General features: G+C 41.4%; 1 protein-coding gene across 1 annotated transcript in view; it reads left to right on the top strand.

The window, feature by feature from the left end:
* LOC115207272 (metabotropic glutamate receptor 7-like) overlaps positions 1-23,865 on the top strand; it is a 361,353-nt gene that overhangs the window by 264,301 nt on the left and 73,187 nt on the right. The window contains exons 8-9 of the mRNA XM_029774252.1: positions 15,910-16,112; positions 16,377-17,109. Of these exons, the coding sequence (XP_029630112.1) occupies positions 15,910-16,112; positions 16,377-17,109 (936 nt within the window). The remainder of the gene's footprint in view (positions 1-15,909; positions 16,113-16,376; positions 17,110-23,865) is intronic.

Raw genomic sequence — 23,865 nt, forward strand, 5'->3', positions numbered from 1 at the left:
TATTGATTTGGTGACTTTTGCTCGTGGCTAGAAAGAATTATATTAAATGACTACTACCGAGACTAGAATGTATTAAAACACGACCAATCTCTGCACCCAGAACGTATAGTTTTGTGTAACTACTGGAGGGAACAGGTTATAACATACCATGGGAGTCAACGACTAATCATATTCACCTGAAGAAAACTAAAAACTTAACACTTGCCCAGCGCGCCAATGAAAAAAAGAGCCCGCCCTGCCTTCCTGGCTATAACACCAGGGCTCGCATTCATTTCCTCAATTCAGTACTGCTCTTCAGCGAGCCCAAACCCCCTGACGGAGCAGGGTCGAAATACGTTATACCTCGTTCTCTCCTCCAGGGAACAGTAGTTGTATTCATAAATGTACGTTCCTTTTCAGTCAGTCACTCTGTATAACATACTATGGGGAGATACAATCACGCCCCCAAGCTAGCTCAGAGGGTACCAAACTAGGAAGCCCACGGCAACCCAAGAACACACTGTTTCCACCGGCTCCAAAAAAGGGGTTACAGAAGGCTCCTTTTTCACTAATACTTACCTGAGAAGATTGAACTGTCAGAGCCCAGTATAGGGAACCCGAACCTGCTGCAACTTGGCTATGCACATTGACACGCTGCCACTACAGCCCAAGTCTGTAGGCCCCACTGTCCCAAGAACAATATTTACCTTGCGAGACTGAAATGTCATAACTTATACAAGGAACCGCAAGTCCAAAACAACAGAACACCAGTCTTGACTTGGTAAAGCGCACACGCGTGCTGCATAGCATCAACCAGAGTCAATGAAAAAAAGGCAGCCCGAGGCTCAAACTCACAAAGAAACCTGCAGTAACCTGGAAACTGTGCTTGCAAGCTGTCACAGCAGCACAAGTCTTAAACCCACAGGGAAACTGTGGTAACCATTCAGAAATGCACACTCTGCACACTGCCATAGATCAAGGCAGCCCAAGGCTCAAACTCAGAAGGAAACGGTGGTTACCCGGATAAATGTGCAGCCTGCGTGATCCTTAACACCCACTGCAGGAACCAGCCCTAAGAACACTATGAGCCACACTGGGTGCAGTTACATCCAAGCGATAAAACTTCACAAAAAAAGTATGTAGGAAACCAATTCGCTGCAGCACAGATATCACCAATCGTCATGCCCCCTGAACAACACCCAAGAAGCCGCCACACCCCTACTGGAATGGACACGCACAGTGCTAGGCAATCCTTGTCCTTTGCTGTCACACCTTGGAGATGGCCTCCACAATCCAATGAGAAAGACACTGCTTAGAAAGCGCCCTACTCCGAGCTGGATTAGCAAAACAGACAAAAAGCTGGTCACAAACGCAGATGTCCTCGTTCCTACAGTATCTATATAGAGTGCATTCAGAAAGTATTCAGACCCCTTGACTTTTCACATATTTTGTTACGTAACAGCCTTATTCTGAAATTGATTAAAAAAAATGTTTTCCCTCATCCATCTACACACAATACCCCATAATGACAAAGCAAAAACTGGTTTTGTAAATGTATAAAAAATTTAAACTTGAAATATCACATTTACATAACTGTTCAGACCCTTTACTCAGTACTTTGTTGAAACACCTTTGGCAGCAATTACAGCCTCGATTCTTCTTGGGTATGACGCTACAAGCTTTTTCACCTCCCTGACCAAGGCCCTTCTTCCACGATTGCTCAGTTTGGCCAGAGGGCCAGCTCTAGGAAGAGTCTTGGTGGTTCCAAACTTCTTCCATTTAAGAATGATGGGGGCCACTGTGTTTTTGGGGACCTTAAATTCTGCAGAAATGTGTTGGTAACCTTCCCCATATCTGTACCTCGACACAATCCTGTGTCAGAGCTCTAAGTACAATTCCTTTGACCTCATGGCTTGGTTTTTGCTCTGACATGCACTGTCAACTGTGGGACCTTATATAGACAGGTGTGTGCCTTTCCAAATCATGTCTAATGAATTGAATTTACCACAGGTGGACTCCAATCAAGTTATAGAAACATCTCAAGGATGATCAATGGAAACTAGATGCAGCTGAGCTAAATTTCGAGTCTCATAGCAAACTTATGTCTGTTATAAATGTGCCAAAAATCTTATGTCATTGTGGGGTATTGTGTGTAGATTGATGAGAAAAAAATCTAATTTAATCCATTTTAGAATAAGGCTATAACATAATGTTGACAATGGGAAGGGGTCTGAATACTTTCCGAATGCACTGTACATGCGTAGGCCATGCAACCTCTGTTGTTTACTAGAAGCAAACGGAGGAGGTAAGAAAGCGAGAGCTGGAAAACCAGAGACCTGTCAAATCTAGATATAACCTTGGGGTCTGTATTAGGATGTAACTTCACTTTGGAGTCGCCAGGCACAAACTCCAAACAAAGTGTGTACTGACAGCATGTGGAGATCCCAACCGCACTTGGTTAATGCCAAGTCCATGAGCAGGGCGGTCTTAAATGAAAAAACCATCAGGACCTGAGACTCCAACGGAGGCTGTCACAGAGTGTCCAGGACCAAGACCAGGTCACAGGTCGGTGCCATTGGCTTAGACACTGGTCTGAGGCGACGCGCTCCTTTCAGGAACCGCACTACCAGAGGATGAGACCCCGGGGTAGAGCCGTCAATCCAAGTGTGACATGCCAAAATGGCTGCCATATAAATAAACCTGTGGAAAAATAAATGTTTTTATTAAATAAAAAAAAACTCTTGCAAGAACATCAAAATGTCCCACCAAAGAGCTATGAAAAGGAGGAAGTCTTTCAACCTACCACCAACCCTCAAAAATCACTTAAATGTATACAAATCCCCTCATAGAGGGTGTCCTTGAAGTGAAACCTCAGAAATATTTTGTGGTGAGGATGTGGGGCGGCAGGTAGCCTAGTGGTTAGAGCGTTGGACTAGTAACCGAAAGGTTGCAAGATTGAATCCCTGAGCTGACATGAACCAATTGCTGGGACGCACCAAATGTATTAGCTGCCGAAGCGGCTACCCTTAGACACCATGAGTCAAATTTCTTAAACTCGGTCCTCAGGACCCTAAGGTGGGCACGTTTTGGGGTTTTGCCTTAACACAACACAGATTTGCTAGGGCAGAAACTTAAATGTGCACCTCTTAGGGTCCCGAAGACCGAGTTTGGGAAACCCTGCCATAGGCCATAGGGTAAGACCAAAATGTCACTGTTGACAGACAAAAAAAAGGAGCTGTTCGTCCTTCTCAGTGGTGCATAACATCAAAGCCCTATCTGGGTTCCAGATATCATAAGTCTCCTTGTCATAATCAAGAGTTTGTGGGGCGTTCAAGTGCATTTTCCTAGCAGGAAGGTCGTATTGCATGAGTTCCCAAAAGGACGTGAACACAGCAAGAAAGTACTGCTACTTCCTGTTTTTTGCTTATCTTCGGAAGGGACTGCATGAATTCCAACACACCTTCGGTGAAATTGACTCGCCCAATACACATTCCCCTTGCTTTGGTAGGCTATTTGTGACAACATCAACTAGAGATGACACTGGTCCTCCGGGACCAAACAGCCTTTATTTCCCTAAGGTCGCCGCATACAGTTCATTTTTTTCAAAGAGAGTTCAACGTACAACAAAGTCTTAATTCAGCCGGTGACACCGGTCACAAGAACTGGCCCGAGCCAAGGCAGCCTTAGTCTGTTTCAACCCCAGGCAAACAGGACAACACTTGTGAGTATCTTTAACTTTCACTGTGAAACCACAAGCCCTGGGGCACGGTCGGAGGTTAAAATCCATATGGATAGCCTTTTGAACTTACTCTTACCACTGGCTATCTTACTCAAGTGAGGAAGCACTGGCTACACAAACAGAGAAGAAGTGGTAGACGTTTAGCAAGCACAAAAAGCAATACCAAGACCCAAATTTCGCAACATCAAGGGGACAAGTATTCTCTCACCACTAACAGACACCTAAGTCAGAGCTGAATCTCGTAGTCTTTGCGTGCTTGTAAAGTGTATGAGACGTTCTCTTTCAGGTGAGTTGAAGAGCAAAAAAAATGTAGGAAATGAATGTCAACCCCAGTGTTTCACCAGGAAGGCAGGGCTCTGCATTCATTGGCCCGTTGGTGTTTTATGGTTTTCTTCAGGTGTATATGATTGGTTGTTAATACCGAGTGACGGACTGAAAGGGAACCAAGTCTCACATCTGAAAAATGTTAATTGCTCCCCAGGTGACAGACAGACAGCCGGGCATTCTCCTCACTCAGAGTTGGAAAGGCATAGTCGTGTGGGTTTGTTAGGGAAAACACAGAAGTTGTAAATAAAATATAATCTGTCTGGGTCTCAAAAGTAAGAGCCAGGAATATTCCAGACTGGGCCCTAGTTAGATTTTAACTGTTAACTTTAACTGTATTGCCTTTAACTAGTGCCCAGAGTTATTCTACGTCAGGTTATACAATATAAAGGAAAATCCCCTGAGCTTATTTATAATGTTCTTTACCTTTTTACAGGCAGATTTTACGGTATGTTGCCTGTAAAATATATATATATATATGCCATTGTTTTTTAGAGCCCAATTCATCCAATTTTACCACATTTTTGCTGGGATAAGCCTTTCATATCTCCCGTGCACATGTCGGCAAGCGTAGGAGTGGGAGTAGACTTGGGCGGATGTGGGTGGACGTCTGTTTTTAGTAAATCCATTGAATATACACCAACACTGAGAATATCCATTATTAATTTGTTTTAGGCAGGTCCTATAAAACATTTTAAGACTAATAAAATGTATTTTCAAAAGAATAGAATGGCATATTTTTGAGTTTACTGGTCTGTGCAGCCTAGATGGCTGTGCCGTGCATATTAAATCAATAGTTGTTTTGACAAGACACACTGTTAGGCTAACCTGATCTGAGTCAACACACATTTTATAGTAGGCTAAGAACATAATGAAATATAACATCAAATACAAATAATATTTTTCTCACGCAACGTGCGTCATGGCAAAGTGTGGAACCACTGTCATACACACACACACACACACATATATATATATATAAAAAGTTATATTTTAAAAACAGAGCCCAAGGCAAGCCAATTATATATATTTTTATCCATGTTTCATATCTTTCATACCCTCACTCTGCTTTGTTAGGGAGCAGGTGTAAAGGGTCATACCCTCACTCTGCTTTGTTAGGGAGCAGGTGTAAAGGGTCATACCCTCACTCTGCTTTGTTAGGGAGCAGGTGTAAAGGGTCATACATTGAGAGTATCTTCATCATGATACCAATAGAACATCTACCAGAAACTAGTTTTCACAGACTCCACGTTTCTCAAACGTCACATTTCGAAGTCGTACCAAACATTAAAACAAAATAATCTAAAACATCTTTCTAACGCTGGATACAACCTTGCAACCTTTGGAATCAGAGGCAGATGCTTAAACCTACTTGAAGGTAACAGTGTTGCCCTTAGGCGTTAGTTCCCACGTTATCCCCCGAGGTCCACAGACATGGATGGACGTGGAATGCTGACTTGTTTCACTGGTGACCTGGCTGAGAAAATAATAGCAATCTATATTTTCAAAGCATTTGAGTCTCGTGTTCATATTTCACAACCTCTGAGGGCTTTTGGAGTTGCCTATTTAGGCTACATTATAGCATGCTAAATGTTTCTCATCAGTGGTAGATGAGCTATACCCCCTCCACTTGCCAGCTAGAGAATTAACCAAATATACAATTTACTGTAGCTAACATTTCCACAACCTAATTGTAGCCTAACTAATATCCAAAACAGAGATTCTGTGAAAATAAAAATCTGACATTGATTGATTTATCAAGACCCCACTCTTGTCTAAAAGCAGCATGAAAGGATGCTGAAAGTAATTGACCACACAAAGGTAGGCTATTGCTTCAATCAAATGTATTAAAATCAATTTGGATACTTTGGGAGTTTCAGAAAACAACAATGTGACGACTTCAATGGCATTAGCCTATTTTATTCCAGTATTTTTCATCAGTCAGTGACATTTATTCCCACAGTAATTCATTACGGATCCATACAGTTGTGGTGTAGAAAACCATTTAATATGGTGGGCTATGTGAAGAGACTTGGTGAAGTGATATTTCTCTCAAAGTTTACAACTGCCAGGAGGATGGTAGTAAGGAGCGCTGCCTAGCAATCAACAACAGCTTAAGAGGGTAGTAAGTGCCAATGCCGCCTCAGCATTACAGCAACATTTCAGACTAAGCCGTAGGCACAACTTTATTGCAGTCATGATTAGGTTGGTTGGTGGAAATAAAAGTATAGGCTTTTGTCGCCAGCAATACCTTTCAAATACAGTATAAAGAAAAGTTGTCAAAAGTTGGCGGGATGCTAAAGTTGATGAAAAAAAAAAACCTGTCTTGGTTTGAAAGGTGTATACAGTGCCTTCAGAAAGTATTCATAGCTCTTGGACTTTTTACACGTTTTGTTGTGTTACAGCATGAATTTATAGTGGATTAAATTGAGATTGTGTGTCACTGGCCTATACACAATACCCCGATATGTCAAAGTGGAATTATGTTTTTTGAAATGTTTATACATTTATTAAAAAAAATATATATATATTCAACCCCTTTTGTTTGTCATCTCCTCTCATCTCTCTGACCGTCTACAGCAGTGGTTCCCAAACGTTTTATAGTCCCGTACCCCTTCAAACATTCAACCTCCAGCTGTACCCCCTCTAGCACCAGGGTCAGCGCACTCTCAAATGTTGTTTTTTGCCATCATTGTAAGCCTGCCACACACACACGCACACTATACAATACATTTATTAAAACATAAGAATGAGTGTGAGTTTTTTGTCACAACCTGGCTCGTAGGAAGTGACAAAGAGGTCTTATAGGACCAGGGCACAAATAATAATAATCAATAATTTTGCTCTTTATTTAAACATTTTACATATAAAACCTTATTTGTTAATTGAAAATTGTGAATGACTCACCACAGGTTAATGCGAAGGGTGTGCTTGAAAGGATGCACAAAACTCTGCAATGTTGGGTTGTATTGGAGAGAGTCTCAGTCTTAAATCATTTTCCACACACAGTCTGTGCCTGTATTTAGTTTTCATGCTAGTGAGGGCCGAGAATCCACTCTCACATAGGTATGTGGTTGCAAAGGGCATCAGTATCTTAACAGCAGATTTGCCAAGGCAGGATAATCTGAGTGCAGCCCAATCCAGAAATCTGGCAGTGGCTTCTGATTAAATTTAATTTTCGCAGAACCGCTTGTTGCAAGTTCGATGAGGCTCTCTTGTTCAGATATCGTAAGTGGACTGGAGGCAGGGCATGAAAAGGATAACGAATCCAGTTGTTTGTGTCATCCAACTCACTCAGGTGCTTCGCTTTATCACATTTGACATTGTCCATAAGCTTGAGTTCATTTGCACACAAAAAAATCATACAATGATGGAAAGACCTGTGTGTTGTCCTTGTTAATGCAGAGAGAAAAGAGCTCCAACTTCTTAATCATAGGCTCAATTTTGTCCCGCATATTGAATATAGTTGAGGAGAGTCCCTGTAATCCTAGATTCAGATCAAACATCACCCAGATAGGCCAGTCGTGTGAGAAACTCATCATCATGCAAGTGGTCAGACAAGTGAATATTATGGTCAGTAAAGAAAACTAAGCTCGTCTCTCAATTTAAAAGCATGTGTCAATACTTTGCCCCTTAATAACCAGTGTACCTCTGTATGTTTTTCAAAGTGCTACATGGTCGCAGCCCATATCCTGGCATAGTGCAGAAAATACACAAAAAGTTCAGGGGTCTTGCTTTAACAAAGTTAACCATTTTCACTGTAGTGTCCAAACTCTCTTTCAAGCTGTCAGGCATTCCCTTGGCAGTTAGAGCCTCTCGGTGGATGCTGCAGTGTACCCAAGTAGCGTCGGGAGCAACTGTTTGCACGCGCGTTACCACTCCACTGTCTCCCTGTCATGGCTTTTGCTCCATCAGTACAGATACCAACATGAGCAGCAGCTACGTTTGGCTACATACGGACCGTTAGTGGAATTCCCGCGAGAGAGAAACGGTTAATGTGATTGGATGTTAATTATTTGACTAGGCTACCTGTATTTGACATTGTGTTGTTATTTCGCTGAACACTAGATGGTTTAATTAAATTTTTTGTATGTGAAACGAGGCGACTCAGGCGAGAGAAAAATCTCACCCAAATGTATAGCCCCGTTGGACAATATAAATGGACTGTTTGAAAATGCGAAGGGATTTTTTTTTAAATGAATGTGAATCACATTTTGATTTGGCGTACCCCAGACGGCATTGCGTGTACCCCTGGGGAATACCTGCCATAGAGGAAGGTAAGGCCAATGGTGACTTTAAAACAGTTACAGAGTTTAATGGCTGTGATAGGAGAAAACTGAGGATGGATCAACAACATTGTAGTTACTCCATAATACTAAACCTAATTGACAGAGTTAAGGAGGAAGCCTGTACAGAATACAAATATTCCAAAACATGCATCCTGTTCTGCAACAAGGCACTAAAGTAATACTGTAAAAAAAATATGGCAACGCAATACACTTTTTGTTCTGAATACTGAGGCTTATGTTTGGTGCAAATCCAATACAACGCATTACTGAGTACCAGTCTCTATATTTTCAAGCATAGTGGTGGCTACATCATGTTATGGGTATGCTTGTAATCATTGAGGACTGGGGAGTTTTTCAGGATAAAAAAATAAACAGAATAGAGCTTAGCACAGTCAAAATCCTAGAGGAAAACCTGGTTCAGTCTGCTTTCCACCAGACACTGGGAGATGAATTCACCTTTCAGCAGGACAATAACCTAACTGGAGTTGCTTAAAATCTAAAAATATGTTTTCACTTTGTCATTATGGGGTATTGTGTGTAGATGGGTGAGATGTTTAATTTGTTTTTAATCCATTTGGAGTTCAGGCTGTAACACAACCAAATGTGGTAAAAGACAAGACTATGAATACTTTCTGAAGGCACTGCATGTCAGTATCTCTCCTTATCCCTTCTCTGAGGGAATATTTGTAATTCTTTAGTTGATTTACATCACCCAGAGGGAATTTATCCACTTGCTCAATCAATCAACCAATCATTATGGTCTAAAGTGATTGTTTACTGCTGGAATAAAATAGAGCCATGTTACTGTTTGTTTTTATCACCACTTATTGTGAAAGATGAAAGATTGTGAAAGATAATTGAAAGATAAAGACATAACACTCAATCATCCATTTCATACTGCTTGATACCAGTACATAAAATTGAAATCTATCATTGTGTCCATTGGTTAATGAAGCTAACAACGTACAAATATCCCTTGGCAATCATGAACATTTACAGAAAAAGGCAAAATTAAGACATTAAAATGCATTTACTTGGATAAAGTTGTTTGCAGTTAGCCAGTTAGGCAATAATGTGTGGATAGACTAAAACTGTGTTGCCAATGCAGAGTAATGATCTATGAGAACTTTGATCATGAACAATATATCATTCAGTTCTAAATTGTTATTTTGGATTGTTTTACTCCTAACCAGGGATGGAAACTAAGGATTGTGGGCATTGGCCAGCCTGACTAGTAGACTGCATTTTAAAAAACGTCATTGACAGAAAACTTGAATTGTTGCATCTCATTGTGTCGTTGTCCTCCGGTGGCTGGCTAGCTAGCTAACATTGTCCCTTTACTAAATTAGTAATGGATGGATTTGGACTTCAAATCAAATTGTACTAGCCACATGCGCCGAATACAACATGTGTAGACCTTACAGTGAAACGCTTACTTACGAGCCCTTAACCAACAATGCAGTTAAAAAAATATGGATAAGAATAAGAAATGAAAGTACAAGTAATTAAAGAGCAGCAGTAAAATAACAATAGTGAGACTATATACAGGGGGGTACCGGTACAGAGTCAATGTGTGGGGGCACCGGTTAGTTGAGGTAATATGTACATGTAGGTAGAGTTATTAAAGTGACTATGCATAGATGATAACAACAGAGAGTAGCAGCGGTGTAAAAGAGGGGGAGGGAGGGGCAATGCATATAGTCTGGGTAGCCATTTGATTAGATGTTCAGGAGTCTTGGGGGTGAGAGCTGTTAAGAAGCCTCTTGGACCTGGACTTGGCGCTCCGGAACCGCTTGCCGTGCAGTAGCAGAGAGAACAGTCTATGACTAGTGTGGCTGGAATCTTTGACAACTTTTAGGTTCTTCCTCTGACACCACCTGGTATAGAGGTCCTGGATGGCAGGAAGCTTGGCCCCAGTGATGTACTAGGCCATACGCACTACCCTCTGTAGTGCCTTGCGGTTGGAGGCCGAGCAGTTGCCATACCAGGCAGGGATGCAACCAGTCAGGATGCTCTCGATGGTGCAGCTGTAGAACCTTTTGACGATCTGAGGACCCATGCCAAATCTTTTCAATCTCCTGTGGTTTTACTTAATTGTTCATACTGGCCAATGATTAAAACGGTGATTCTGATTTAACCATAGATTAAATAAATGTAAAAAAATTAAATAAAAATACATTAAAAAAAATATATTGTACCCCTGGCCTGAGAGGATGGAAGTTCAACATGTAGCTAGATGTATTAACGTTAGGGTAATGTTAACTAGCTGGCCTGGTGCACCGTTGCCCATGGAAGGACGTTTGGCTATCGAACAAGCATTTTAGCCAGGCAGCCTAGGACAACAAAAAAACTAAAAGCGTGTATGACAGAGTCATAAACCGTTTAGTCAACATGAAAGAGAAGAGGATGGCATTGGCGTTTCTCTGCAAGTAGGGTGAGTCAACATATTTTTTCTACTTGCACGAACCCACACACACACACACACACACACACACACACACACACACACACACACACACACACACACACACACACACACACCACACACACACACACACAGAGAAATCAGTACCATGGACAGCCACATCATATTCAGCTGACATTGATTGGACTAAAATCATTTTTGTTATCTGTGGTTGTCACTGTGTTAGACTAAGCATAGATGAGCCCCACAGTGGAAGTGTCATAATACCCTAACAAGTGTCATAATACCCTAACAACCTAGCAGTCAAACAGGGAAATGGTTCCAATCGTTTTTTTTTCACCACTCATTTTTCCAATAGAGAATTTTAAAATAAGGGCTGTGTTTCGTGTAAGCTTACCCTGGCGCAACGTTTTGATGACCATGTAAATCTCTCTCGGACAAGGTGACTTTTATCAATAAATCGGGTCTATTTATTCTCATATCCAAACATACTGATTACCATCAAAGTAGACATCATACAAAACTACAAATCCCTGCAAGCTCCATCACATCATCTCTAGCTGACACTTTTGCTAACAGTTATCATGTCAAAATTAAAACTTGCACAAAACAGTTCACAAAATTGTCAATTTAAAGAAGTTTAGTGTATTTATCCATTACTAAATTGAGCTAACATTAGATAGTTAATCCAGAGATTCTTACCTTAGCCTCGTTCAGATCATCATGGTATTTGTAGTTCTTTATGATAGCCACATTAGCAACTAATTAGCATTTCATTTTTGGTAAATACAACAACAACAAAAAGTCACCTTTTCCCAGAGAGGATTACACAATTATCAAAACTTCACAGCACTTATTTTATGTGTTTCTAAAATCCACCATGGGAAAAATGAATGGTGGAAAAACTATTGAAACCATTTCCTTGTTTGACCGCTAGGTTTTTTGTGGTATTAAATCAAATCAATTTTTTTTTGTCACATACACTGAACACAACCTTACAGTGAAATACTGAATACAACAGGTGTAGACCTTACAGTGAAATGCTTACTTGCAAGCCCTTAACCAACAATGCATTTAAACAAAAAAAAATACATGTAAAAATAAATAAATAGATAAGTACAAAATTTAAACAACAAATGTTTAAAGAGTCAGCAGTAAAATAACAGTAGTGAGGCTATGTACAGGGGGTATGTGAGGGGGCACAGGTTAGTCGAGGTAATTGAGGTAATATGTACATGTAGGTTAAAGTGACTATGCATAGATAATAACAGAGAGTAGCAAGGGTTGGGGGGGGGGGATGCGAATTGTCTGGGCAGCCATTTGATTAGCTGTTCAGGAGTCTTATGGCTTGGGGGAGGGGGTAGAAGCTGTTCAGAAGCCTTTTGGACCTCGACTTGGCGCTCTGGTATTATGACTCATAGTGTGGTAGTCTATGGTGGTAGAATAGTGGAGGAAGCACCTGTTTTCTTTGCGCCTTGCGGTAACTCTCCATGGTTCTAAATTCTAAATTCGAAATAAGTAGTTGTAAATCAGTAGTCCGAAAATGGTGGAAACATTAACCTTCCTTGACCATGCTGTATGCCATTGGAGCGGAGATGGGAGTATCTGTCCATAGGACCACTTTTAAACCACACACTCCACAGAGCTGGGCTTTACGGAAGATTGGCCCGAGAAAAAAAAGCCATTGCTTAAAGGAAAAAATGAGCAAACACGTTTGGTGTTCGCCAAAAGGCATGTGGGAGACTCCCAAAACATGTGGAAGAAGGTACTCTGTTTAGATGAGACTAAATTTCGCTTTTTGGCCATCAAGGAAAACGCTTTGTCTGCAGCACACCCAACACCTCACATCACCCCGCCAACTTCAAACATACACTCTGACCTGTTCAATGAGTCAAACTGATTAAAGAATCCCGCTGCACCAGAATCACCCTCTCTCTCTCACACACACACACACACACACACACACCACACACACACACACACACACACACACACACACACACACACACACACACACACACACACACACACACACACTAAAAGCAAACAATTGTTTTTAATATTAATTTCACAGTTTTTTTTACAACTCACCTGGGAATTATTTGTAAACCATGTTTAACTTTCTGTTTTTCACCTGTTTGTGCAAATAAATGAAACTAATTAGAATCTATAGAGCAGCTTGAGGTGATACAGTCTGCTGAACCCACCTCTGTTCTCTCTCCATCGGCCCTCTTCTGTCTCTGTGTCTGTTGCTGTCTGGGTTTTGTCTGTTGTGGTCTCAGATTCTTGTTTGTGACTGTCTCCTTTGTCTATTCTCTTCTGTTCTTCTGGTGTCTCTCCATCTTATCCTACTCTTCTGTTGATGTCTCGGTTTTGTCTGGTGCGTCTCTCTCCATCAAATCCTATTATTCTGTTGCTGTCTCTGTCTTGTCAGTTGTGTCTCCCTTCATCAAATGCTACTCTTCTGTTGCTGTCACTGTTTTGTCTGGTGCATCTCTCTCTATAAAAGCCTACTCTTCTGTTGCTGTCTCTGTCTTGCCTGGTGTGTCTCTCTCCATAAAATCCTACTCTTCTGTTGCTGTCTCTGTTTTGTCTGGTGCGTCTCTCTCCATAAAATCCTACTCTTCTGTTGCTGTCTCTGTCTTGTCTGGTGCGTCTCTCTCCATAAAATCCTACTCTTCTGTTGCTTTCTCTGTCTTGTCTGGTGCGTCTCTCTCCATAAAAGCCTACTCCTCTGTTGCTGTCTCTGTCTTGCCTGGTGTGTCTCTAGTTTTGTATCAGAATGGGGTCAAGGGGATACAGGGGTAGCTTAACTTGTTTTGGGGCTGGGTCACCTAAATGATCCTCTTCCCTACCCCTGGTTGCTGCTGTTCTAATGGCTCAATGGCCTGCTGTTTTCATCTGTCCTCCTCCTTGGCTCATATGCAAAATAGCAAGGTCGAGGAGCAACATGTCAGTAGTTAGTTTTAAAGTTATGGTTGTGATGGCCATTAACATTTACATTTACGTAATTTAGCAGAAGCTCTTATCCAGAGTGACTTACAAATTGGTGCATTCACCTTAAGATATCCAGTGGAACAACCACTTTACAATAGTACATCTATGTCTTTTTTTGGGGGGGGGGGTTAGAAGGATTACTATATCCTATCCCAGGTATTCCTTAAAGAGGTGGGGTTTCAGGTGTCTACGGAAGGTGGTGATTGACTCCGCTGTCCTAGCGTCGTGAGGGAGCTTGTTCCACCATTGGGGTGCCATTGCAGCAAAAAGTTTTGACTGGGCTGAGCGGGAACTGTGCTTCCGCAGAGGTAGGGGGGCCAGCAGGCCAGAGGTGGATGAACGCAGTGCCCTTGTTTGGGTGTAGGGCCTGATCAGAGACACTCCAATACCTTAACATTGTTGTCCTTAAGCCATTTTGCCACATATTTGGAAGTATGCTTTGGGTCATTGTGAATTTGGAAGACCATTTGCGACCAAGCTTGACTGATGTCTTGAGATGTTGCTTCGATATATCCACATAATTTTGTTACTTCATGATGCTATCTATTTTGTGAAGTGCACCAGTCCCTCCTGCAGCAAAGCACCCCCACAACATGATGCTGCCACCCCCATGCTTCACGGTTGGGATGGTGTTCTTCGGCTTGCAAGCCTCCCCCTTTTTCCTCCAAACATAACGATGGTCATTATGGCCAAACAGTTCTATTTTTGTTTCATCTGACCAGTGGACATTTCTCCAAAAAGTATGATCTTTGTCCCCATATGCAGTTGCAAACCGCAGTCTGGCTTTTTTATGGCAATTTTGGAGCAGCGGCTTCTTCCTTGCTGAACAGCCTTTCAGGTTATGTCGATATAGGACTTGTTTTACTGTGGATATAGATACTTTTGTACCTGTTTCCTCCAGCATCTTCACAGGGTCCTTTGCTGTTGTTCTGGGATTGATTTGCACTTTTCGCACCAAAGTACGTTCATCTCTAGGAGACAGAACGCGTCTCCTTCCTGAGCGGTATGTTGGCTGCGTGGTCCCATGGTGTTTATACTTGCGTACTATTGTTTGTAGAGATGAACTTGGTACCTTCAGGCGTTTGGAAATTGCTCCCAAGGGTGAACCAGACTTGTGGAGGTCTACAATTTGTTTTTCTGAGGTCTTGTTTGATTTCTTTTGATTTTCCCATAATGTCAAGCAAAGAGGCACTGAGTTTGAAGGTAGGCCTTGAAATACATCCACAGGTACACCTCCAATTGACTCAAATTATGTCAATTAGCCTATCAGAAGTTTCTAAATCCATTACATCATTTTCTGGAATTTTCCAAGCTGTTTAAAGACACAGTCAATATACTGTATGTAAACTTCTGACCCACTGGAATTGTGATACAGTGAATTATAAGTGAAATAATCTATCTGTAAACAATTGTTGTAAAAATTACTTGTGTCGTGCACAAAGTAGATGTCCTAACCGATTTGCCAAAACTATAGTTTGTTAACAAGAAATGTGTGGAGTGGTTGAAAAAACGAGTTTGAATGACTCCAACCTAAGTGTATGTAAACTTCCGACTTCAACTGTAATAATAACAGACATGGGCCAAGCATGTTTACCTGTAGTAAACCTGTGGCTAACTCTGCTGCGACGGATGATTTCAGTCTGTTCTGCCCTCTCCACCTCATTCACTGCTGCCTGTTCAACCTGCTTAACTTGCACAACCTGCTCGTCCTGCTTAACCTCCACAACCTGCTTGCTTTTTTGCCTCTCTTTTGGAAGAAGTTGAGAATATCCATATTTGCTCTGAGTGACAGGCTTTACTGAGTGATGACATTGATATCTAACCAGTGCTGTAGGGGTGGAGGAGGGATCAAGGGTCCACTGCATTGTGGGTCCACTGCATTGTGGGTCCACTGCATTATGAAATCACAGCAGTCACTCCAGGGCTTCTTGCTGTGCCTGCTACTTTCAAGCGCGGTATATTGGATTGTTTATTTTGTCTTAAAAATGTGTCAGTAAGACATAAATGTTACACGGCATTGCACAAGTGATGTAATGTGGGGTTATGGAAACTCAAATCCGACTGGATAAAATCAAATAAAAAAGACTTGTTCTTAAAAAAAGTCATTTTCATTGTTCTACTCCTGTCTAACCTACCACATCCATCCTGTGTTCCAGATCGAGGATATGCAGTGGCCTAATGGACAGACAGAGGTCCCCAGCTCTGTGTGCAGTCAGCCCTGCAAGACAGGAGAGAGGAAGAAGACAGTGAAAGGCATGCCGTGTTGCTGGCACTGTGAACCCTGTGATGGCTATCAGTACCAGTATGATGAAACGTCCTGCAAGCTGTGCTCCTACAGCATGATGCCCAACCCCAACAGGTGACAGACAGGAACACTATAGCAATAAGTTAAGGCTTGCAAAATTACACAAACATTCCCAAAATATTCCCAGGGATTTCTGGGAGATTGGGAAAGTTTTACAGGAATTTTTCAATCCTATATAATGCTATAACGTTTTAGTGCTATCGTTGATACAGTAGTATTATAAAAACATGTTTTACTGCTTGTTTTCTTGTCTTCTGTATGTGTATTTTCTAAATTGTCAAATAAACGTACTTAATCAGTCAATCAATCTATTGAAAGGACGGCATGCCAGCCCATCCCCATTGTGAAGCTGGAGTGGCACTCCCCTTGGGCAGTGATCCCTGTCTTCCTCGCCATGCTGGGCATCATCGCCACCATCTTCGTCATGGCAACCTTCATCCGCTACAACGACACGCCCATCGTCCGTGCGTCGGGCCGTGAGCTGAGCTATGTCCTCCTCACCGGGATCTTCCTCTGTTACATTATCACCTTCGTCATGATCGCCAAGCCCAACGTCGCCATCTGCTCGTTCCGCCGGATCTTCCTGGGTCTGGGCATGTGCATCAGCTACGCCGCGTTACTCACCAAGACCAACCGGATCTACCGAATCTTTGAAGAAGGAAAGACGTCGGTGACGGCACCCAGGTTGATCAGCCCGACCTCCCAGCTGGCCATCACCTCTTCCCTAATTTCCGCTCAACTACTGGGTGTCTTCATCTGGTTCGGTGTGGATCCCCCTAACATCATCGTCGACTACGACGAACAGAAGAGCATCGACTCAGACCAGGCTAGAGGAGTGTTGAAATGTGACATCACGGATCTGCAGATTATATGCTCGCTGGGTTATAGCATCCTACTCATGGTCACGTGTACGGTGTACGCCATCAAGACGCGGGGCGTCCCGGAGAACTTTAACGAGGCCAAGCCCATTGGATTCACGATGTATACTACCTGTATAGTCTGGCTAGCCTTCATACCCATCTTCTTTGGGACAGCGCAGTCCACCGAAAAGGTAAGGTTGATTTCAGATTGTTTCCTATTATTATTATTATTATTATTATTATTACTATTATTATTATTATAATAATGGGCCTAAGTCTAGTCCTGGACTAAAAAACATAATATTCTCCATTGAAAGTGCTTCTTTGTCCAAGACTAGGTTTAAGCTGTGTCTGGGTAACCAGCCAATTAAGTCGAATTGGATAACTTTAATTTTAACACTGAGGGGGAGTTACCTGGTGGCAGTTGGCATATTTGCTTGCACACTTTAATACTGGTTGCACCAATGTGCCAACCCAAGACTTGGCATGGCAAATTAGACAAAACCCTTGCTTTTATATGTGACCAGTTACAGGATCTAAGGCATTAGATGCCACTTCCTACTTTCCAGTAGGTCCATTCTTTAAAACATTTTTTTTGCAGAAATACCTTCTTGAACATGTTGCTGAAATTACAAACTTGATCCTTAAATATGAATACAATTTTAAAATTATGAGTTTAGCCAAGGAAAAAGCACTGAGCTATACAGGGAGAAAGACAGGATCCATCCTGGCTAGTCCTGATTGGCTGAGATAATGGAGTTGTTGGACATACCGAGAGAATTCCTGATTGGTCTGTCATGTCACACGTTTCTTTCTATAATGGAATGGGGGATTCCCTGGATCATCTTTGCAACCGCAGACAATTTCGATTCCCTAGATCATCTTTGCAACCGCAGACATTAGGAAATATATAGTTATGTACAACTCCAGAAGTGTTGCTACAGCTCTCAAAAACATTGAAACATTGTTGCCCTGAATTTAGCTGGGTTTAATTAGAGAGACTACATTCTGGAGGACAATGTCATGCTGACTCACATGCGTTGACGTGTGGTTGGGAGGGGCTGAGGTTTAAGAGATGGATGGTGCTAAGACGAATGATGATGCTGAATCGGACTTAAACAACATATTTCAAAGGGTATTTTATAGTCTCTTAACTAAAGCAAGTTTATCAACTTTTAAAGCAGCACGACATAACCATATTTCCCTCAACTACAGTGGATAAGAAATTAACTTACATTTGCTATAAGCCTCAATAGAGAAATTCAGACAAATATGGCATATTGCTGTGTGTGTCAGTTTCATCTCATTTCCATGTCCAGGCCATTAACAGTCTGATGTTACTATAATTGGTCTGTTTTCTAGCTGAAGGAAATCTAGACTCTCTTTAACCTCTGTAGCTATAAGAGAATCAGCTGTTGCTTATCTATGGTTGTGTCCAAAAAGTTACCCCATTCCCTTTATAGTGTACTACTTTGGACCAGGGCACATAGTGTTTTTTGGGATACAGCTTGTGTCTGAAATTAGCAGAAATAATAAGCTACAATATGGCTGCATGGCGATGGTACATTTTTTTAAATTAATTGCTCAGTTTAGGATCATGTGGTGTAAGTTCATTTGTGTTTCTATATGTACCATATTTCACTATCTGACGTTTTTGTCATCATGGTTGTTTGTCTTTTCTTGACCACTGGCTGTGTTTGTTCTCTTGTCTTGCTAGTTGGCCTTAAAACCAATTACATCTGAGGAAATTGAAAACTACAACACCTGGGTGTATGTGGAATACAGGTGTTGTGAAGCTGACTGTGAGATTGCCTTGTACATTCCAATCACAGTGTAGTCAGAGACTCAGTTTAATTGCTGAGAGAAACCATCTGTTTTCAGTGTTACAATAGATACCATTATTATCAGTGGTGGACTGGCCTTCTGGCATTTCGGGCAAATGCCAGAAGGGCTAGTCCAGTTTTAACCTAGTGAGCCTGTTTAACTTATTTTTTTAGCATAAAAATGATCATTATCTGGCTTATAATGGGGTCCTCAAAGAATAAAACATGGACCAGTGTGTTAAAAATGCCAGAGCCTGTCACGCCCTGACCTGAGAGAGCCTTTTTTATGTCTCTATTTAGGTTTGGTCAGGGTTTTATTTGGGGTGGGCATTCTATGTCCTTTTTTCTATGATTTGTATTTCTTTGTTTTGGCCTGGTATGGCTCTCAATCAGGGACAGCTGTACATCGTTGTCGCTGATTGGGAGTCATACTTAGACAGCCTGTTTTCCTTTGGGGGGTGTGGGTAGTTAATTTCTGTTTAGTGTGTTAGGATACCTGATAGGATTGTTTGGCTGTTGTTTGTTTTTCTTTGTTAAGTGCCTTTTTTATCCAAAATAAAAGATGAACAAATTCCACTCTGCACCTTGGTCCTCTTCTTCCAAAGACAGCTGTTACAGAGCCAATTTCTGGTCTGTTTACTATTGTATTTAGCATTTCCCAACTTCTTTGGTGTAAAAAAGGCTTAAGTGCTCCTGAAAATAGGTGTTAGAAATGTACCCTGAAGCGCAACAGCAAGGGGTTCAGAAACTAAAACGATTGTGCCTTTACAAATTCAACCGGCAAACCAAAAAGGATTTGCAATGCAGCTGAAGGCTGGCTGAGTCTAGTGAAAATGCATTGTTTTGTACAATAGTGTACTGTAACTCGACTACCTGCTTAATCTGCACCCCGACTGGCACACTATATCATACACTGACCGTACAACACATTAGATAGACCATGTGAATCCAGTTGACGCTTTGATCCCACTTCAATCAGTGTAGATGAAGGAGAGGAGACAGGTTGTAGAAGGATTTCTAAGCCTTGAGGCAATTGAGATGTGGATGGTGCACAAGGTGAATGGGCAAGACAAAAAATTGTAAGTGTCTTTGGTTGTAGGTGCCAGGCGCACTGGGTTTGTGTCAAGAACTACAAACGCAGCTTTGGTTTTTCACGCTCAGTTTCCTGTGTGTATCAAGAATGGTCTACCACCCCAAAAAGGACATCCAGCCAACTTCACACAACTGTGTCAACATGGTCCAGCATCCCTGTGGAATAATTTCGACACCTTGTAGAGTCCATGCCCTGACAAATTGAGGCTGTTCTGAGGGCAAAAGGGTGGAGGGAGGGAGGGGGGGGGCAACTCAATATTAGGGAGGTGTTTGGTATACTTTGGTATACCAAGGCCCTAGGGGGTCCTGGTCAAAAGTAGTGTACTATAAAGGGAATAGGGTGTCATTTGGGAGCTGTATACTAAAGATGATATACAGTGCTGGGAAGAGAAGAGAGAGGCTCATTAGAACGACAGTCTCATCTGTCCAGGGGAGCAGTGTGTGTGTGTGTGTGTATATGTGTGTGTGTAGTGTCTGAGCTTGTGTGTGTGTGAGTGCATATGTCTGTGTGTGTGTGCTGCCTCGTGCTGTGTGAAGGCCTGACGTCAGCAGCACAGCCAGGCAGAGCCTAGGCAGGCAGGCAGGCAGGCACCCCAACCCCAGCAGAGTGGAATTGTAACACCCTGGCCTTTACTGCTTGTCATTACTTACCTGGCTGAGGTTGGGTAGAAATACTGATGACGATATTCACAAGTTCTGAAGGAAAGTGCTACCACACTCCTGCCTCTCAACCGAGCTGTCAATCGCCTCCAGCACACAGGCGCTGTTGGGGCGAGTGACTGAGTGACACAAGTCGTTATTTTTTTTCTTTCTTGTGCTATTTTGCTATTTGCCTCACGACTCCTGCATGCTTTGTTGACTATGAACTTTCTTGATTACCCAACTGTAGGACAGACTATGTTTCCACACTCTGGACTGGTTACATAGATTCTTTTGGCCTCCCATCCTTCCGATTCTAACCACCTCTCGCCAGCTTTAAAGGTGTCCGAAAATGTTTCCCAGCCGAAGCCGTTCGGAAAAGTTGTGCAAACATTATAATGATATTATAATGATACTCCCCCGTCGCGGGTTAACTATTCACCGGTCCTGGCAACCCATCATTATGCACACCTGGCAACCCATCATTATGCACACCTGGCAACCCATCATTATGCACACCTTGCAACCCATCATTACGCAGAACTGCGCCTCATGCACACCTGGACTTCATCACTTCCCTGATTAACCCCCCTTTATTTCACCCTCTGTTGTCATCAGTCCTTAGGTGTTATTGATTGTCTCTCACGTTCAGTTCAGCTTCCAATTTTTTGAATCGGTTCCGTATTAAACTCACCTTCTGCACGTGTTTTCTGTATAGTAACAATTGTGGATTTCGGTGAGGATTTTTTTCGGGCTGTTCGGCCACACAAATGTTTTTCTGGAGGTAAGCAGAAGTTCGGAACTGAAGTCAACGCCCCTTGGTCAAGACTAGGAATTCTTCAATAAAGTATTTGTTGTCATTCAACAAGAGACGACTCGATTTCATTTATTCATTGAGAAATACTGCACCAAACATCTTAGTTAGATGTAAAATTGTGTAACTAAGATGTCCTCGGCAAAAACTGCAAAATTAATGACCGATTTCTTGAGTTATCTTAGATTAATTCAGACTTTATTGAGGAAGTGTATACTGGCTAAGACATCTCAAAATAGACAAACAGTTCTCTTGACACGTTTTTCTCTGTATTTTAAGGGAGAGCACACTTGTTCGGTTTGTCTAGCCGATTTCGGCTAGGCTCCACCCGAACTGAGTGGAGGGGAGTATTGTTTTGGGGGTATGATATTTATGCCTAAGTGAATATGGGACCAAATACTTACCTTTTTCTACTTGAATAAACTGTATACGTGATTTTTTTCCCCAATACTTTTGTTCCCCTAAAAATGAGGGGACTATGTGCTGTAATTTCTAAATGGTTCACCCGATGTGGAAATCAATACCCTCAAATTAAAGCTAACAGTCTGCACTTTAACCTCATAGACATTGCATAATTTCAAATCCAAAGTGCTGGAGTATAGAGCCAAATCAAGAACATATTGTCAAAGTTCAATACTTTTGGAGCTCACTGTATACAGTCAGGTCCATAATGATTTGCACCTTTGATAAAGACTTGCAAAACATACTGTATTTAATAAATAATACAAATACTGAGATATATAATATGCTACATTTTTGGGGAGAATTATATTATTTTATACGAATACAATTGCTCAGAGAAAGAGATTTCGTTTTTACAAGTAATTTTTTATTTCTTGAAAAACATAAGAGTAGAAATGATTGCCACCCTTGTTTTCAATACCTTTCAATACCTCGAGGATAACAACCATTTTTCTTTCTATTCTTAAACAAGTACGTACGTGACTTGCTCTATCAACACATTTGGAGTTATATACAATGCTGGAAAGAGGAGAATGTTAGATCATGTTAGCCTCATTAGAAAGCTATCTACTCTAAATATCAAACAAGTTACATACTATTACATGTAACTCGCTTGACTTTTTTTGAGAACAACACAATTAAAGATTGCAGTTACTTTTAAAGACAGTTATTTAATATAATTAAAAACAGCTATTTACTTAATAAAAACATAGTCCATGAAATCCATTGATATGAGTGTTGTTATTTTTCTCATATACATACACACACACACACACACACACACACACACACACACACACTACATATAAATGACATCTTTCTCTAACTATACAGACATAGCTTCTGTCTGCATCGTTGTCAAGCACACACGTGCACGTACTATATATGCATACACGTGCACACACATACGTGCATGTGTATACGTGCACACATTTGTGCACATACAATCACATATTATTTTCACACATGTACACACACATACATATTATGTATGACAGAGAAACTCTCACGCTGCACATGTTCATGCCATGTGCACACAAACACGGGCACATCCCGTGTAAACCTCAAACATATCATGGTTGTGGTTCATAGATGTTCCATGTTAGATATGGAGATAAGGCAAGGGGAGGATAAATAATGAATAAATGACCACGTTAAATAACATCTCTTATAAATACATCACAGAGAATGTGTATAGATGTGCCCAAGCAACCCTCTCACAAACCAAGGACCTGCACTTTTATGACAATCACACAGAGTAAACAACATAAAAAATAGCTAAAACAGGTGGAGTGGGTTAGAGCTAAAAATGGTCAGAGGTCCTGCCAGCGGGACACCTGTCGACAACTTCCCGTGAAATTGGAGGGCGCGTAATTCAAATAAATAATCATAAACAATTATGGATATTAAACATGTAGGTACATACAAGTGTCTTATATCGGTTAAAAGATTAAATTCTTGTTAATCTAACTGCATTGTCTGATTTAAAATAGGCTTTACAGCGGAAGCATGCCATGCGATTTTGTTGGAGTACGGCGCCCCACATCAAAATATTTTTCAACCGGCACAGGTTTCATAAATTCACAAATAGCGATTAAATATTCACTTATATTTTGAAAATATTCCTCTGATTTGCAGTCCAAAGGGTCCCAGCTACAACATGTAGTGTTGTTTTGTTAGATAAAATGCTTCTTTATATCCCAAAAAGTCCATTTCATTGGCGCCATCGATTTGAGTAATCCACTCATTCAACGTGCAGAGAAAAGAATCCAAAAACTACACCTAAACTTTATTTCAACAAGTCAAAATACATTTCTATATATTCCTCAGGTACCCTACAATGTAATTAAACTATAATATTTCATACGGAAAGAAGTATGTTCAATAGGAAAGCAAAATTTGCAGTTGGGAGTCCTCTTCGTTGCATGCTCAAACACGTACTAAAACTCATGTTTCTTCTTCATTATTCAAGTTACAAGCCTGAAACCTTGAACAAAGACTTCTGACATCTAGTGGAAGCCATAGGAATTGCAATAGGGGAGCTGGAATTGCATATGACCCTATGCTTTCCATTGTAAGAGCATGGGATCTCCCAAAAAAAATTCAGGTTGGTTTTT

Source organism: Salmo trutta, chromosome 14 (genome assembly GCF_901001165.1).
Source record: "Salmo trutta chromosome 14, fSalTru1.1, whole genome shotgun sequence".
NCBI classification, from domain to species: domain Eukaryota; kingdom Metazoa; phylum Chordata; class Actinopteri; order Salmoniformes; family Salmonidae; genus Salmo; species Salmo trutta.